Genomic DNA, 19346 nt, shown 5'->3' with positions numbered 1-19346 from the left:
ATAGAGATGCACATGTGTGTGTTTTCCTCCGTGTTCCTCTGTGTTGTAGGTAGCAGTATAGACAGTGAGTGTGCATTTGAGGGAGACTACGACGTGCCTCCTCTTTCCATGGCTGAGGGTCTGCAGCATATGCGGATCATGGAGGGGGTGTCTCGCTCCCTCCCTTCCTCTCCTCTTCTCGCTCATCAGACGGTCAACATGCATTTACAACCAGTGAAGAAGTTCAGCACAGGTTCAGCCACAGGTATGCAGAAACTCTTGCTGTGTGTGTGTTACTGTGGTGCAAACCGTGTTCTACTGAAATCTACACTGTATGTGGCAGTGATTAGTTTATTGGTGCGCTAGTGACTGAATGGTTGTGAGTTCAAACTTCAGTTGGATTCATGTGAAAGGCTCGTAACCAACGACGAGCAATATTCTATCTGGACTGAATGTTCTGGTAGATGAAGCTTCATAGAACACTTTTCTAGTTCTGGGTCTCAATCAGTCCACACAATAATGAGAAACTTGCCAATTACTCACTTTTACTGTATACACCATGTTTTTTTTCAGTCCGTAGGAGAAAACAACCTTTAAAAAAATTATTTCTACTCCCTTCTTCCAATTCCCACTAGCTTTATGACTAACACCTGCTTTCTCAGAGACGTGTAAAGCCATAGCAGCAGATCGGCTAAACACAATCAGAGGAAAGCACTATTGCTTGTAATTCCCTGCCTACAACCAGTAAAAACCACTGAAAACAGCCCCCTCAGCTTGAAATTTCAACTCATCAACTAGGGGTAGTCTTGTCAACTACCGTTTCCTTCCCTGTTTACAGCGTGACGTCACATGAACATGCACACTCACTCTGCGAACAGTGTAACGTTCCCCTTCTCTACTTTTAAATTAGTTTACAGCAGTATTGGCTTTAGATCCGTTAATACACAGACATGGTACTTGGTGAAATCTATAACACTGAGCATAATGATCACTATTTTGAGAAGGTAATCATCGACATTAGCGCTATGACTAAGCTAATCGCTATTGTCTGCTGGTTAGCTTGTTGATAATGCTTCTCGCTGTTGTATGCTGTTGTTGCTGTGCTGCAATTTTGGTCCAAAATGTCGTATGGAGGTTTGAAGTTCACTATAGTAGAACAGAACCAATAACCACTCAGGCCTGTAACTGGAAAAGAGTTAAAGTGGCTGTTTATGAGTTTTACGTACGTTCGTTCCTGGAGGCGTCCATGTTTAAAAAAAAAAAATAATAATAATTTTTAAATGATTTGAACATCCCAAGGTGGAAAATGACATTATTACAACATGCAAATTACCACTTACAAAGCACCACAAATACCGCATGTCAACCCTCTTCCGTATACAAGAGCTCAGATGCTTACAATTGATTAGTTCCCTCTGATTGACAGGGGAGAGAGTAATGAGATCCCTTCCACTCAGTGAGTACAGCCAGTTTGCTCTCTTGGACACCCAGGCACGGATTTGGTCTCTCAATCTCTCAATGATTGGGTAAACACTTCATGATGTTGCTTAGGAGAAACAGAGATACAGATTATGAGATGAATTGAGGCAAGTGTAGTCTCAGTCTCAAACAGTCCATGGGTCAGAATCCCGACAGTTACTCATTGTGCATCACTTTATTTCAATCCGAACGAGGGAACAAAGTTTTTAACCTCTGTGAGAGTAATGAGCATTATGAAGAAAGACACAGTAGCTGGATTAAAGTCTGTTTCGCTTTTAACAGTTATTGTTTGCGTTTGCATTAAATCATTTTCCAAGCTGAGCTATCCCACATGAAAAAAACAAACAAAACTATACTATAGTATTTCCGAGTAAATTTACAATAGAAAATGTAGTAGAATTCCTGTAGTAAATACTATAATGCTTTTGAACCTGACTATAGCAAAGATACTATAGTAAATTGCAGTGATATGTAGTAATTTGTTGTGGTAACTCTACTGTAGTTGTTGTGGTAACTCTACCATTGTCCTATACTGTACTACAGTATGTATGACCACTTTCACAGCACAGGTCAATGTTGTAAACCTTTGTAGTACATTATAACGAACATTAGAACACACTGTAATACCCATTAGTATTCTGTAGTAACTTTAATATTTAAAACACTGTTTATCAATTCATTATAGTCATTTCTACAGTGTGCTGTAGTAAACATTTAACAAAGGGTAGTATGGTAATATACTACATTATATTATAGTTTACCATAGTAAATACTAAAGTATACTACAGTATTTCTTCATGCGGGGTAGTAGGCCCATGCTGTTTCTGCGATTTTGCACAGTAGCCTCCTTTACAGTTTATGCAAAAACAGCTGGCTGTGCTTAGCCATTTGCACTGTCTGCCTTCCCTTCCTATGAAAATAGGCATATTAATCACATAGAGCCAGGGAAAACTAGCACAATCTCTAGTGTTAGAAGTCTGGCTTGCAAGACCGTTCCCAGGTGTGTTGGCGCATGGAAACAAATGCCAGTTGTCAGGTAAGGATTGGAAATTACTGCTGTACTATACAGAAATGCAGCTCTCTCCAGAATGTGTATGTAGAAGAATTATACCACATTCAGTGAGTGATATTTTATCTTTGAACATACAAGTACATGTTAGAGTTTTATTTGATTTACTGTTTGTTGTTGTTGTTGTTGTTGTTGTTGTTGTTTTATTAGTGCAAAACACTTATATCAAAATGATTGCCACTCGTCCAAGTAATATTTTATGACAGCAACCCTGGAGGGAATGACAGCACTGAGTCTCTTCCTGTAATGTCTAACAAGGTTGGACACACTTGTAGAGGATCTGGGTCCACTCCTTCATGCATAAGATTTAAAGTCGTTGTAAATCCTTACACTTGTGCATGTGGACTTCAGTTTAGACCACAGGGTTTTAAATCCGGAGACTGAATTGGGCTTTGCAGAGCATTGACTTATTTTGTGTTTCTTTAAGCATTTCTGTGTTGATTCGGATGTGTGTTTGGCTCATCGTCTGAAGCCTGAACCTCCTGGCAGAGGCGCTCGAGTTTTGGGCTAGAATATTCTGAACTCATGATGTAGATAGTCTTTACAAGTGTCTCTGAACTACTGCTACCAGCCAAAGATTCAGCTCCAAAAATTAATTGATCTACCTCCATAGTCTACAGTGGATATCAGGTGTTTTTCCTTGTATGTATCTGGTTCGAAGGACAATGCGGTTTCAGGGCAGTGGTGGTGGCTCGACGGTTAGGGCTTTGGGTTACTGATCGGAAGAGCAGGGGTTCAAGCCCAAGCACTGTAAAGCTGTGACTGTTGTGTTTCAAGGGTTTTCTCCAGGTACTAAGGTTTCCTCCTTCAGTCCAAATGACATGAGTTGTAGGCTGATGGACATTTCTAAATTGACCGCAGTGTGTGAATGTGGTTGTGATTGTGTCCTACAACGGGTTGGCACCCTGTCCAGTGTGTCTCCTGCCTTGTGCCCTGAGTTCCCTGGGATAGGCTCCAGGCTCCCCACGACCCTGTGTAGGAGAATGGATAGATGGTTTGGGTTTCCCATATTAAGATGATTTTATATGTTTGCAATCTCATATATATATATATATATATATATATATATATATAAAACAGAGCTTGTACATAATTACACATAATGTACACATATTCTGTATATTTTGGAGAGAAATACTATTTATTTTATTTAAAAAAGCAGTTCTAATAAGAATAGAATAGATATTTTCCTATAACTAAGATAAATAGTTTTTCTTTTTATTTAAAAAAAAATAATGGTAGAATTCTGTGCATAAGTATTCTTCACACACATGTACACACGGAGCTTGACGCTGATCATTGGCCAGTAGCAGAGCCATATCCCCAGCGTTCCAACCTCATGCATTATGCATTAAACGCTCCTGTTATTTGTTGGAGGCCAGTGGTTGATAATACATTTACTCTCTTTGTTGTAATAGAAGAGATTTCAGTATTTAATTCAAGGAGATTGGAAACTGACTGAGAGCTATAAACGACTGTGTAGGCGGGTCTTATTGCTGCAGTTTAGACGAGAACAAGTCTGGGTTATGAGAAACAGACCATCTGTCTCCACTAGAGAGTGCTGCCATCATGCGTTGGTCAAAACCATTAACACTTTGTAAATCGGAATATTCAACAAAACAATCCTTTGTCTTTTATTTGAAATCGTAACAAGTGTTTCCGAGTGTATTTCTCAGATTCACCTAAAAAAACAAAAAAAAACCCCCAACACTATGTATCTTACTTTACTGTAACTGTGATGACAATCACAGCATCAATATTATTGTGCCTCACTGACATGCAAGGTTTGGTTTCGCTGCATCATTTCTTTTCCATTATTTCTATGCGTTTTCCTTTGCACCAATTTTATGCAATTTTTAAATATATAAAGAATATATCTCGTAGGTACAGTGTATATATGTATATATTCTAGTGACAGTTGGACGACTTGGACGACTAGTCTACTGAATACAAAGGTCACGAGTGCACAATATATTTTGAGTGGTTCATTTGCACTTCACTGTGATAAAAGCAGTAACAGGCATGGCAATTTTATTAGACCTCTAAAAAATAAAAATCAAGGATCAATTGGTCACGACTATAGAACTGAGCTTGCTGGCTAAGCTGTGTGACTTTAATTCTAAGCAGTAATTTGGAGTGTTTTCTCTGTGGCTCATTTGTGGTTCTTTGGTATAAGCCGCCATGCAGAGCTTCTCATCTGCCTTAATGAAAGTCAGCGCTTTATGAGCGAGCTGTTTCATCCTGTGCTGTTTATTCATCCTTTGCATGTTCAGAAAAAGAAAGAAAGAAAAAAAAAAAAACCACGCCACGGCACCGAGGCTCAGGAGATAAACCGCTCTACACTAGGGTGCGGCGTACTAAACAGCAGCACCAGTGTAGTTAATGACTTCAGCAATTAACACTGTGTGAAATATGTGATGGCATGTGAATGAATTATATGTTGCAATAATGCTTACTTTTTTTTTTTATGTGCAAACGGGATAAAAATGGTAGAAAATTCTAAAAAAAAAAAATAAAAAAAAAAACAGAAAGAAAGAAAAAAGGGATTTAATTAGAAACTTGAGGTTTTAAATAACGTCTTCTTGATGAAATAGTAACTTTTTCAAACCAGTTTGTGGTAGTAGACCTGAATTATGCTAAGCATGTATATCATATATTTACATTTTTACCCCCTTCCATTTTCTCTGGCCTTATCTCACCGGCTCTGTGATTGCCTGGTGGCAAGAAAGAGGCGACAGATTTTTCCACCTCTTTGCTTCCCTTGCCAAACAAAGCACAGCACGAGGGCTCTGACCTTTTTAACGGATCGATGCGCCCCCTTCCTGACTCCCAGGAGGCCCTTCTTCTTCCACCAGTGCCTGCGCCATGAGAGGGCCTTTAGAAGGGTGCACAACTTCCCAGTCCCTGGGCCATGAATGTCATTTGCTTTTGTCCTGTTTTTGCCTTTGACGCACGTAGGCACTAGCTATAAAGCTTTGTACACACCTGAAGTGTAGCCCTTAATTCACATTGGAGTGTAACTACATCACTGGTGATGCAGCCCCTGCATGGCTGAGCTGATTCATTGACGTTTAATCAGACGGCGTTTGTGGCATCTAGAGCAGCTTGTCGTTGCTGGCTATTTCCGCACAGCAGTGTGAGATTATTAGAAGAGGATGAGGGGGGAGGTGTGCACCGTTCCTAGACAACTTGTTGATCGCTCAAGCTTGCCGGAGTGTATGGAGGTACATGAAGCTGATTTGATGTTTAAAAGCACAGCCCTCCGGGCCCTGATCCCACCATCTTACCCTGTATCAGACGCTAATTAGCCACCACAATCAATACAATTACCGCCATCCCAATGGATTCCCACTAGAAGAGACAAAATTATATTGGTCTATCTGTGCCCATTATGCATAATGAGATTATACCAACCTGGTCACTTCCTCTCTCCCTCTCTCCCTCCCTCCCTCCCTCCCATCCATTCAGTGATTAAAACACTATAATTACATTATTGCCTTGTTTTCAATACAGCTGTCATTCCACATCCTGCGTTCTTTCAAGCACTCTGTACAAGAGATTAGCCTCAGGTCATGTCTCTGTGAGTCTTCCGTTCCCCCTCTGCCACTTAATTCCTCAACTTTGACTTTCCAAATCTCTTCTCGATTGCCCTCCTGCCTGCATGATGCCCGCCGTCGCCCCGGTCTCTCCCTCACCCCTTTATTTCGTAAGGCTCAATGGAAATGTGACATTTGCAGAGCAGAGCCTCCTGCAGGTAGAGGATACAGGAAGAAGAATAGGTGAAATGCGCTGATTTTGACGAAGCCGCGAATGCTTAGCATATCGAGTTTTGCGTTTCACTCAGTGCAATAGATCAGTTTTTGCCACTCAGGCTGTTAAATTATGCTAATTGCTAGTCAGTACGGTGGACTTTGCTCAGGGGCTGGGGAATAAAAAGCTCTTTGAATGAACTAAATCAGTAACGTTAATTAGAAATACATATATAGGAGCTGTAAAAGAGTTCTAATGCTTTAAGAACGTTAACTTTAATAAATCAGCTTGGACAGCACAGTAGTCTGTGAATGTATTGTATGCGTATCAGACATCCAGCCATTAAATTATTTAATGTGGCCTGTGGCCTCACAAAAGCACAAAGAAATCTGAATCAGTACCTCTGGCAAAAGCACACCACAAAAATTACACTGTAATAGGAATTTATGGCTTTCTATTCAGAGGCTGCTTTGAATGCTGTGTAATACCTGTCCAGAAAAAGGCAAAACCTGGTGTGTCGAGTGCAAAATGATAATCTGGACCCCTTTCCACTCCAAAAAAATAAAAGTGTCCTCATAAGTCACGTTTGAATCTTTTTCCTATATCTGGATCGATTTAGTCAGAGAATGACTTCAATTCAGATACTGTGCCATCATGAGGAATTCATTATCAGGCTGATGAATGATCTCCTAATGGCTAAAGAATATGACAGCACATTATCTGTGTAGATGCACCCTACAGCGAAAGCATTACAGTTTTCCAAGATGGCAGTGTAACTGTACACGCTGCTAACCCCGTGACTCGTTAACACCAGGAGGTCAGATCACTTTTCGATTCGATCTAAAACCTAAAAAAGTAGATGTCTTACGTCCTTGATTTATCTGGAGTATTTTCTTTCTGCCGTGTCTATAATCATTTATGTCATGTTTCCTATAAACAATATGCTTTCTTGAGTATCAAGACAGGAACATGAAAGGTCAGTGAACTGGGAAATAGGAACTGCCCCATTTTGTATTTGTAATAAACATGTAGGCTAAGATAACTGGGGATATAATACTCAGAAAGCCTGGATGGTAAAAGAAAAAAAAAAAAAGATGAATCAGGCCATTCAGAATAGATTAAACCTGGATCAGTTCAGGTCCGTGCACACAGTTTATCCATATCAAAGTTAATAGTAACTGCTTGTGTTAAGATTTCCGGCTCTGAGGGTCCGTTAACTTCCCTGAGGTGGTCTGATCAGTCCTGTAAGGACAAGTGCTGATAGAGAAGCGTTCCTATTGGCTGCAGCCTGTACGTATTATGGCCAATCAGGAAAGTCAACACTGTGCAACCAGACGCAGAACATCCCTGCTATGCTCATGTGAGGAACTCGCTTTTGTAGGCTTTCAAGTGGATAAAAGAGAGTAAACACTGTAGCCAGTTTGAACTGGGATGCCGTCCCCCCTTTCAAATTCCCTCCCCAGACTCCTCGTTTCCTTCGCAAGCTTCACTTCCATCTTTCTTAGCTACTCCCTCAGAGGAAGTGAGGAAAGGAAATGAAGACATTAGGGATGGAGAACAAATGTATGTGTAAATGTAGACTTTAGTGAATTCATGTATTTACTAGACTGGTTCCAGCCGTATGAACCATATAACTGGTTTCACTTCTGGGGAAATCTCACTCTTCTCCATTGATCCTTTTCTGAGCCAATTATCCAATCACATGATTTGTTGATGCAGAGTGAGGTACCTGGATGGAAACATAGCTATTGAGGTGTAAGCCTCAACAAGATTTTACTCACCACCTGACCTCCATTTTTAAAGCAAGTCACATTCATTGACTTTCACGCAAAGATTATATTTGTACTGGTTATTTATTTAATTAAGGTAGTTAATCTTTTATTTGTGATTCTTATTGTTGTATCATTTATTCGAATGACTTTCTTGAACACACGTTGAAGTCACAGGCTGAAGTAGGTGATTGAGGAATCGAGGAGGCGTCAGTTTGCGTTTTGGGACGCTCCAGATAATTCGGTGCGTTAAGTAGATTTGAAATATACGTGACATTTACTTTTCCCCGCACGGAAGACAGATAAGGAGTACTCTACACTCGAGAGCAGCACAGCAGTGAGAGGGAACGGTTTAGTACCGTGCAGTATGCATGACGTTGATGTATTTCCCGTGTAAAGGTGGTGGTTGACATTGAGAGGACACCGAGGCTGAGGAGGTGATGCTGAGGTTGTAAATCTCCGTCTGTGTAAAATCTGAATAATCTCAGAGCACATTGTGGATTAGCATTCAGCACAGCTTTCACTAAAAGTCAACCTTTATACTTGGGAATGAATAATTGATGTGTCTCGGCCTGCTAGTTTTAAATGTTTCATCTCTCATTTAGCAATCCAGGTGCAAAAAAGAGAGCTTCAATTCTATTCTATTCTATTCGACTGTTTCCTACTCTAGGTCACACTCTATTCTATTTCATTCCATTCCATTCTATTCTATCTACTGTTTCCTATTCTACTGTTTTCTTTTCTGTCAAACTCTGTTATATTCTATTCCAATCTATCCTACTGTTTCCTATTCTATTCTATGTCACACCCTATCTATTCTATTCTACCGTTTTCTTTTCTGTCACACTATATTCTATTCTATTCTATTCTATTCTACTGTTTTCTTTTCTGTCACACTCTGTTATATTCTATTCCAATCTATCCCACTGTTTCCTATTCTATTCTATGTCACACTCTATCTATTCTATTCTACAGTTTTCTTTTCTGTCTCACTCTATTCCATTCTTTTCTATTCTACTGCTTTCTTTTCTGTGGCACACTATATTCTATTCTATTCTATTCTATTGTATTCTTCTTTTCTGTCACACTCCTATTCCATTCTTTTCTATTCTACTGCTGTCTTTTCTGTCTCACACTATTCAATTCCGCTGTATCCTATTCTACTGGTTTCCTTTCTGCCACAATTGATTCTATTCTATATTACTGTTTTCTTTTCTCTGTCACACTCTATTCTATTCTACTGTTTTCATTTCTATGATACACTATTCTGTTATGTTTTCTATTCTACTGTTTTCTTTTCTGTTACACTCTATTCTATTCTTTTTAATTCTATTCTACTGTTTTCTTTTCTGTCACACTCTGTTATATTCTATTCCAATCTATCCCACTGTTTCCTATTCTATTCTATGTCACACTCTATCTATTCTATTCTACAGTTTTCTTTTCTGTCTCACTCTATTCCATTCTTTTCTATTCTACTGCTTTCTTTTCTGTGGCACACTATATTCTATTCTATTCTATTCTATTGTATTCTTCTTTTCTGTCACACTCCTATTCCATTCTTTTCTATTCTACTGCTGTCTTTTCTGTCTCACACTATTCAATTCCGCTGTATCCTATTCTACTGGTTTCCTTTCTGCCACAATTGATTCTATTCTATATTACTGTTTTCTTTTCTCTGTCACACTCTATTCTATTCTACTGTTTTCATTTCTATGATACACTATTCTGTTATGTTTTCTATTCTACTGTTTTCTTTTCTGTTACACTCTATTCTATTCTTTTTAATTCTATTCTACTGTTTTCTTTTCTCTGTCACACTCTATTCTACTCTACTGTTTTCATTTCTATGATACACTATTCTGTTATGTTTTCTATTCTACTGTTTTCTTTTCTGTTACACTCTAGTCTATTCTTTTTTTATTCTGTTCTACTGTTTTCTCTTCTATGTTTTTTTAGAATAGAGTGTCACACTCTATTCTATGGTTTTCCTTTCTATGTCACACTCTATTCTATTATATTCTACTGTATCCTTTTTTTTTTTTTGTCACACGCTATTCCACTCTACTTTGGTGTATTCTATTCTATATTATTCTATTCTGCCCTGTTTTCGTTTTCTCTGTATTCCATTCTCTTTTATTTTGCTATGCCCTGTTCTGTTGCACTTTTTTGTTGTTTTCTACTGCGCTCTATTCTATTTTTATCTTCTATTTTGTCACGCTCTATTGTGTTCTATTCTATTCTATTTTGATCGAAACTTTTCTAATTTGTCTCTATTCTTTTCTATGCTGTTCTTTTCTACTCTCTGTTCGATTTTTGTTCTGTTCTATTCTGATCTCTTCTAATCTGTTCTACTTTATTCTATTCTACTATATTCTTCTTTTGTTTTCTGATCTCTGTTCTTATGCTCTGGTCTATTCTCTGATTTTCTACTGTATTCTTTTCTATTCTATTGTAGTTATTCTGTTATATTATATTCTTTATGCTCTGCTCTATTCTATTATGTGCTATAATGTCTACTATTCTATTCTATTCTATTCTACTGTATTTTTCATTCTCCTCACATGGAGAAGGAATGCGTTGCAAATTTGTAGTCCACTCTTTTCTAAAATGAGCGGTTTTCACTTTCCTGGTCCTAAGTCATTTATACATTCTATTTTACTTTTTAATTGTGATATTAGCCATTAGCGAACAGCTTAATGTCTTTTGACTAGCGCAAGCTGTTAAACTAACAGCCTGTCTCAGTTATGTTTCTTGTCACAGCAACTGATTCACATTCTTTGTGATTGCAGGAAATGAAAACAGAGCATGCAAAGTTTCACACAGATTACAACGAGAGTTTTTGGTTTTTTTTCACACCGAGATTTTGTAGTCCGTAATGAAATTCATTTAGGTCCGGACCCAGACTGGACTCCACCTACTGAGTGTCTCTATTCTATTCTATTCTATTCTGATCAAACATGTTCTACTTTTATATGTTTCTACTTTTCTACTGTTCTTCTATTCTATTCTGTATTATTCTCTTTTGCTCTGTTTTCTTTTACTCTGTATTGTGCTCTCTATTCTACTCTCTTCTATTCTGGCTTGTTATGCTCTGTTCCGTTCTACTGTACTGTTTCCTACCATATTCCTGTCTGTATTGTGCACTATTTTATTATACAATTTCTGTTTTTTATTCTCCGTTCTGTCCTGCGTTATTCTATTCTGCTTTATTTCACTCTGTTTTGTGGTCCTCTTATTGTAGTCTATTTTTGTGCTATATTCTATTTTTTTTTTTTTTGAATGTTATCATTTTATTATACGCCATTCTATGCTGCTCTGTTCTATTCTGATCTGATATACTCTGTTCTGTCCCGATCTAATTTGTCCTACTCTGTTCTGCTATATTCCATTCTATACTGCTCTATTCTATTCCATTCTTTCAGTACCAGACACTCAGAAAAAGGATACAAATGCACAAATATTTTTTTCATTCAACTTTTTTTATGTTATAAAACTGCAAAAAGCTGAATGACATAATACTTTTGCTCAGTATTTCAGATTTTTTTTTTTTTGTTCTACGCCTCCACACTATGTCGTAAACCAGGCTGCCTCTGTCACCATCTGAATATTAGTGGTGCTGATGTCGGTTTTAATAAATACTTTTAATAAACTGAATGAACATTCTAGTTCTTTTAACCAGAAGGTTGTGAGCTGAAGCCCAAGAGTTGGTCTTTTATGCAAAATGCCTTTAACCCTCAAGTCTGTTGTTGGATTATATATTGCATTATATGTTCTTTAGCTTAGATAAATTCAAACGAGTAAATATAGATGTAGTGGAAATGTTATGTTATTCCTGAGTCTATCTATCTATCTATGGATTGATAATATACTGTATATGTGACTGATGAATAGATTGATATTACAGATGTATAAAGCATTACAATTTCAAAACAGATACAGGAGGATCTTAAAGTCCAGGTTCACTACCGAAAGCTAAAACATTCATTAATGCATACATTCAATAACTGCTTTATCGTAATCAAGGTCTCCTGGGTCTATCCTGAGAACACTGGATGTGTGCTGGGAATATACATCACGTGGGCCACCAAGCCATCATAGGGCCATACACATTCACACAGTCATTCCCACCCTGGGGCATTGGAAATTAGATACTGATAGGTTTGTAGGAGGTGGGAGGAAACCGGAGAACCCAGATGAAACCCACATGGGGAGAACATGCACAGAAACTCCACACAAGACAGTAACCCGAGCTCAGGATCTAACGGGAGACCCTGGAGCTGTGAGAATGCACCGCTACCCGCTGATACAGATTAGTCAAATTATATTTCTCACCGAAAGTTTTGTGTTTATTGTTGAAGACAGTAATATAGAAAACGGTCTTCTAATTCAGACTATAATTGGTGTTAGTACAGCATGTTGCCTTATGAATGAAGTAGAAATGAAGCAAATTGAGTGTGAAAATGCAATTCAGATATATTTCAATTGTGAATAGGAACGAATTCTCAAGCAGCTAAAGCAAGTGTGTTAAAAGTGTGTGTTTTTTTTTAATGTCACACTATAAATATCGACTGGGAAAACTATTTAAATAGTACTAGTGCACTCAGACTTCTGGCCTCTACACATAGGTATTAGATGTATAGTTATGAAATAGTCTCAGCTTCAGGGTTGCAAGGATAGAACAAGCCTTGTGTGATGAATAGTGTGATTTTAAGATTAGTTGATCTCATCACAGTAGGAGGTTGCTGTATTAAACTGGCATGTCACTGCAAAAAAGTCTTTCTGTTTCACTCTTCCAGTCCATGATCTCTCTCTCTCTCTCTCTCTCTCTCGCTCTTTCTCTCTGTCTCTCCCTCTCCTGTTCTCACTCTCTATCTCTCTCCTTCCTTTCTCGCCCCCTCCCTTCTGGTTGCCATGACAACAGCAGCACTGCGCCATTCATGGACTATAGCGACGAAGACATGAGCTCTCTCTCTCTCTCTCTCGCTCTCTCTCTGCTTCTCCTCCCTCACTGCCGCTCCTTCTGCCGCACGGTTCCACTCTTCAGTGCACCTCTATCTCCTGTTTCTCCTCTTTCATGCTCTCCAAACCCCATCCTTGCGCGTGAGGACGGTGGACAAACACTCAGGCCATCTTGGGGTGAACCAGTCTAACCAAAGGAAGAAAAAGAGTTATGGAGTAACAGTTGAAGTTCTGATGTTGCTCTTCTTCCACCTGTCTGGTTGTGGTCAGGCTTTATACGTACGGTTCGCATTGGAGGAAGGAGATGTCTCTTCCTCTGCACTGACGCCTCTGCCGCTCCTCCTTCTCTGCCGTTTTTCTCCTCCTTCATCCATTTGTTTTTCGGGTTGTTTTGACTGAACAGGCTTCGATACCCCTGAGTAGGTTGTTGGAACTTTGATTGCCTGCACAGGCCTGCAGTGTGTGTGTGTTTGTGTGTGTGTGTGTGTGGGCACGTGGAGAGGTGTTGTGGATGAGCTGGCCATCGCTGAGACGGCTGCAGGGGCTGTGTGTGTCTCTGGACGGAGAATGCGGGATCTGGCATGAGCATGGTAAGCCACCGAACCCCACCCTCTGCTGTTTGATCCTTTATTCTTTGGAATTGTTTTATTTGTTGCGCTTCTCTTGCTGCTTTGGTGAGACTACAGAATGTCGCTGTGATGTGTGTGGGCATTGCGGACTATTATAGTCTGAGACATGTATAGACACTATATATGTCTATATGTATAGACTATATGTATATGTATAGACTATATAATAATATCTTGGGTAAACTGATAAATTGTGTAATGTGTTCTACAGCTTAATCTGGGATCTGAAATTAAATCGGGCTTAACCTGGCTTTACACTGTATAATTTTTGACTCAGAGATGAAAATCACACATTGTAGCAGAATGCTTTGGTCAGGAATTCTTTGGAGTTGAGATTGGTGGTGTTAGAATACAAACACAGTGTGACGTGCTCACTCATTTAGTGCCATTGCCACCAAAGTCAGCCGATGACTTTGAATATGTAATTCTGGCAATGTCAGAAGATTCTAATTAAAATCTCAGGATGGGACCACTTCTATGATGCTCGTTTAAAATCCACCAATAGGTGGACGGCATATGATTACGCAAAACTCGCGGGACAGTTACAAACACAATGGCAAGAAACGAACCCGAAAAAAAAAAAAACCCAAACTTTATTATAACAAGCTTATTATAACAAGCTTGCTTGTTTATGCAAGCTTGTTTTCTACATGAGCCTGGATTACGGTAATTGATGACGTAAGCAGAAGGTAGTGATTTACTTTAATCACACGTCTGTCGTTAGAGGATCTCCATCGTATAATCACCGAGGACATGTTATCGTTCAGTCTCTTTCCGCATTCAAGATTTTATTGGGAACGTCTTATACAAGTGTTAAAAAACAAGGTTAGCATAGTTCAGACCTGGCTTTAGTCACATTGCTAGCACAGACTGAGCTTCGTTAAAGCTTAAGTGATAGGCGGGAACTTCACGATGCTAACTGAAGGACCTGTGGGAGGCTGAGTGTGTGACAGAGTTGTGCTCAGCTCAAACAGCCAACCTAATATGGTCTTTTGTTCAATCGGCTCTAGATGAATCAGGATTGAGAGTGGGTGAGTGATGTGTTTTTGCTGTTTGAGTGGTGTGTGTGTGTGTGTGCGTGTGCGTGTGTGTGTGTGTGGGGGGGGGACTGGAAGGATGCTTTACCCACTGTGCTTTGCTGTGTGTGGGCTAAGCGATGATGCATGGAACTGTACGTGTATGTAGATGGCATGTATCTGTACTATTAATATACTCAGCTATACAGGTGAGAGTCAACAAAATGTACCAGTATATTTATAGCGCATACTCAGCGATACAAGTTACCAAGCTGTATCCTTCTCTACACTGCGTAAAGAGAACGGACACTGACTCTGATTAATGTGCATCCTGCGTTATTTACATATGTTCAATCAGCAAATGTAAATCTAAATCGAAGGTTGATTTACAGAGATAGATTACAATCTGGTTAAGGGTTTTGCTCAAGGGTTCATCAGTGGCCATCACGGGATTAACTAATAGCCTCCTGGTCAATAGAGCAGAACCTTAACCACTCAAAAGTGTAGTTTCAGGAGGGTGAGGAAGTATACTAAATAAAGTCATTATATTGATAAGTGCGACACATTCATGTATTTTAGATGCAGCCACAGAGCAGTAGGAGCAGTGATGGCACAACTATATTGTTTTAATAATAACCAGTCTTAATATAGTATATCCATGAAATATCCTAAAATAGCTTTAAATTTTATCTTAGAAAGCCAGATCTACTGTTAACTTTCTCCTCCATGAGTAAATCTACTGTCACATTCATATACCTGAGCTCACAGTGTGGCTACCTGGTTTTCAACTAGAAACAGGAAACATGCATAATTCTGATAGGTTAATCATGTTTCCCATCAGTTTATAGCCAATAAAATGCGATCACACAAACTTATTTGCTCATTTCTGTTGATCTTTTGTGAACGTCACTACAGCGCAGTTGCAGTTGTAATTGCACTGCAACGATGTTCATAAAATGTATCTACAACGAGATGTGCTGTACGAGCGTTATGTTCGTTATCGAAGAGTAAATGGATCTGGGAAGTATTTCAGGTGGTTTGAATGCGAAATCCCTTTCCCTAACTACCCAGTAGCACATAAAAAGGAAATATTTACAGTGGAGTCATTTAAAGACCTCACTGTTTTGGATATTTCTTGAAAATGATCTCAAACATATGTCTTTATTATTAGCACCTAGTCTGCACCAGAGCTGGTATCTGGCTTAGGTAAGAAACACTGAAACATAGGATTCGGGGAAATAAAGGCACTAATTAGCTCATTTTTAAGATACAAAGTAATTTTGCTGAGCAGATATTCAGAACACTGCGATGGATTGGCACCCTGTCCAGGGTGTACCCAGCCTTGTGCCCGACGCTCCCTGAGATAGGATCCAGGTTCCCCCGTGACCCTGAAAAAGATAAAGCGGTATAGAAGATGAATGGATGGATGGATATTCAGAACAGTAATGCAACAAGGCCTAATGAATAGCAAGTATTATGGTCAAAATACAATAAAGTGAATGCACTCATACATAATTTAACAAACACAAGTACCATCAGGTCTGTTAGCTCTACCGTGGCCCAATCGAGGTGCTCCACCACCTTGACCACATGTTTTGGCAAGTGTTCAGATTACAGGGTCAAATTACATTTCTCCAACAAGATTGCAGCACTTTTTATTTTTTTCTAAAAGCTAACACATACCGTATTTACTGTAACATAATGCATAGAATAGAGAGTTAACTGAGTACCAGTTAATTACCTTAAGACCAGACAACAGCTCACATTTTATCAGAAGTATGTGTGAAATTATGCAGCGCCTAATGACCATTGATTTTTGTGGCGCAGGATGACTTTAGTAATGACGTAGCCTCAAAGAAAAAAAATTAAGAGGCTATAACACTTGACTAAGGGCTTTTTCACACCTGTTTTCACACGTCGTTTGGAGAGTTTGTTTTTGGAACCTGGTGCGTGTTCTAACTCAATTCGCCGTTCGGTTCATTTAGACATATATGAATATGGCAACTGCATTCGGATGCGCACCAAAACAATCAGTCAGAGATCACCTCACCTGATTGCAAACGAACTCGGGAGTGGTTTTTGTTCAACTCTGTTTGATACAGCGCAAGAGCTAATATCATTAACCCGGGTTGCCAGCTTATGGAAAAATGTCAAATGCATCTCAATAAACACACAAAAAGAGCTGAAACTAGCCTATTCTTTGTATGGCAAACAAAGTCACTGTGGTGCATATGCATTTCTGATGTACAGGCATTATCTGCTCCATAATCCAGCTTTCCCTCTTCTAATCTTTGCAATATATCTTGCAATAGAAATGGGTCTGTACGTCATAGACAGACTGTCCACACTTACACTGTCCACACTTTTTTTTTTTTTTTTTTTTAGATTAAATTCTGACTATTTTCTGATTGTATAAAACAGTATATTGGCACTCACAGAGTATTTTTTAAACTTGCACTCACAAGTGGACCTTTATGACTATTATTAACTGTCCTATCTGATACACCTCAATCATGGGGCAGAGTGATACCTACCCTAATGGAGAACTCCTGTCACTTGTTGCAGTTCCGTTTTTGACCACCGGGTGCAAACATAACTATATCAGAATCACAATCAGAATCACATGGGTTTACATGTACACGGAATTTGTCTTGGTGCACTGGTGCTTAACAATAACAGTAAAATACCAGAAATAAAAATATTAATAAAATAAACGTTTACTATGTAAAATAAGAAAGAAAGTTATAAAATGCTCACAGTTTGAAGAAACAACAATCTGGGGGTTTTCATTAATGTACTGTGTAATCTCCATGGGGGCGGATAAGAGACCATGGTGGGTCCTGGGTATTATTAATGAGGCCAGTTGCAGATGGACAGAAACTGTTTTTGTGGCATGAGGTTTTGGTCTTAATGGACCGCAGCTTCCTGCCGGAAGGGAGTGCCTCAAAAAGTTTGTGTCCAGGATGAGAGGGGTCAGCCACAATCTTAACTGCCCACTTCAGGGTCCTGGAAGTGTACAGGTCATGAAGGGGTGGAGATTGCAGCCAATCATAGCTCAGCAGAGCGAATGTTTTGTCTGTTTTGTCCACTGTTTTCACAGTGTTGAGCTCCAGGTTGTTCTGACTGCACCACGTCACCAGATGGTCAATCTCCCACCTGTAGGCAGTCTCATCCCCCTTAGAGATGAGCCCAATGAGAGTGGTATCATCCCCAAACTTCAGTAGTTTGACAGACTGGTGACTGGAAGTGCACCTGTTGTTGTACATGAAAAAGAGTATAGGTGAAAGAACAGCCTTGAGGGGAACCAGTACTGATGGTACAAACTGTACAGTCCTGACTGTAAGTATTCCATAGTAATAGATAGCTATAAAACTTCTGTAAGGCTTCTGTCTGAACAAAAACTGCTCCAATTACCTGTATATCCCAAATAAAGTGAGCACCCACACCATGAAAAAGCACCGTTGATGATTATATAACATGATTATATAACTTCAGTGATGATAAATCTATAAACTTCTCTGGGGAAATGTGGAGAGATGTTCCGCCATCTGTGCGCACTTCATAAACGGCTAGAGCGAAATGTGTGTCGTTAAATCTGGTTAGTCACGTAGTTATGCAGAAAAGAAGTCATGTAGTTCTGTTTATTTGATGGCAGACATGAATATCCCCTTGTAAGAGACTTGGTGCGAGGTTTAATTTTATCTCATTTTGTTACCGAACTGACCTTCTGTCCTGTGAGAAATAACTCATAAGTCGGCATGACTGTGCAGCATCTCTTCTCAGCCTCGCTTCCGCAAAGCACAAAAGGTTAGAACAATGTTCCATTTATGAGCTGGGACTGAAGAGCTGACTGTAATACAAAATACACAGCGCCCTCCGCTAATATTGGCACCCTTGGTAAATATGAGCAAAGAAGACTGTGAAAAATTATCTTTATTGTTTAACCTTTTGATCTTTTGCTAAAAAAAAAAATCACAAAAATACGCTGCTCTCATGGATATCAAACAATTTGATCACAACACAGCTATATTCCTTGGTCTTACCCATTGTTATGAATGACTAAGGGAATTTGGCCAGTGTGTTATACCCCTGTATATATAAAATTGGGAATATACTTGAAATATATTTTTCTCATATGAATTCGTAGGGGTGCCAATAATTGTTGCACACCTATATTTATCAAAGATATATATATATATATATATATATATATATATATATATATATATATATATATATATATATTTTATTTTTTTTTTTTTTGATAAACCTGTTTTGTTTGCAAGTGTTTGATATCCATGAGAGCCGGGTATTTTTGTGAATTCTTTGAACAAATGATCAAAAGGTTTAACAATAAAGATAATTAGCTTACATGGAACAGCAACAATCCAATATGACGCTTCTCAGTGTGTTACCTGTTTACAGCTTTTATAGATTTAGAGTGGGTGACATTAAATCCATAGAACAGAATATTGCTTTCAGTCTTTAGCAGTATCTTTGCTGTTTTATTGTAGCATATTTTAAATGATACACACCAAAATAACATTTTTGTGAGATTATTATGTCGGCTTTTTCAGTTTATACGACAAATACTTGTTTCTGATTGGCTGCCAAGTGTGCATTAACACCTTTTATTTCCACAGCGCTGTTGAATTCTTGAATCTGATTGGCCAGAATGTGTTGCTTAATTTTC

At 38.8% G+C, this 19346-nt stretch overlaps 1 protein-coding gene across 6 annotated transcripts in view; it reads left to right on the top strand.

Moving 5' to 3' along the window:
* The window catches only part of tanc2b (tetratricopeptide repeat, ankyrin repeat and coiled-coil containing 2b), a 215130-nt gene that overhangs the window by 109569 nt on the left and 86215 nt on the right, over positions 1 to 19346 (top strand). For all 6 annotated transcript variants that reach the window (XM_053639923.1, XM_053639925.1, XM_053639924.1 and 3 more), the window contains one exon: positions 50 to 244. In XM_053639923.1, coding sequence (XP_053495898.1) covers positions 50 to 244 — 195 coding nt within the window. The remainder of the gene's footprint in view (positions 1 to 49; positions 245 to 19346) is intronic.

This window comes from Ictalurus furcatus, chromosome 13 (assembly GCF_023375685.1).
Source record: "Ictalurus furcatus strain D&B chromosome 13, Billie_1.0, whole genome shotgun sequence".
Taxonomy (NCBI): Eukaryota; Metazoa; Chordata; class Actinopteri; order Siluriformes; family Ictaluridae; genus Ictalurus; species Ictalurus furcatus.
Note: the sequence above shows the minus strand (reverse complement) of the source record. Positions and strands in the feature narration are given on the sequence as shown.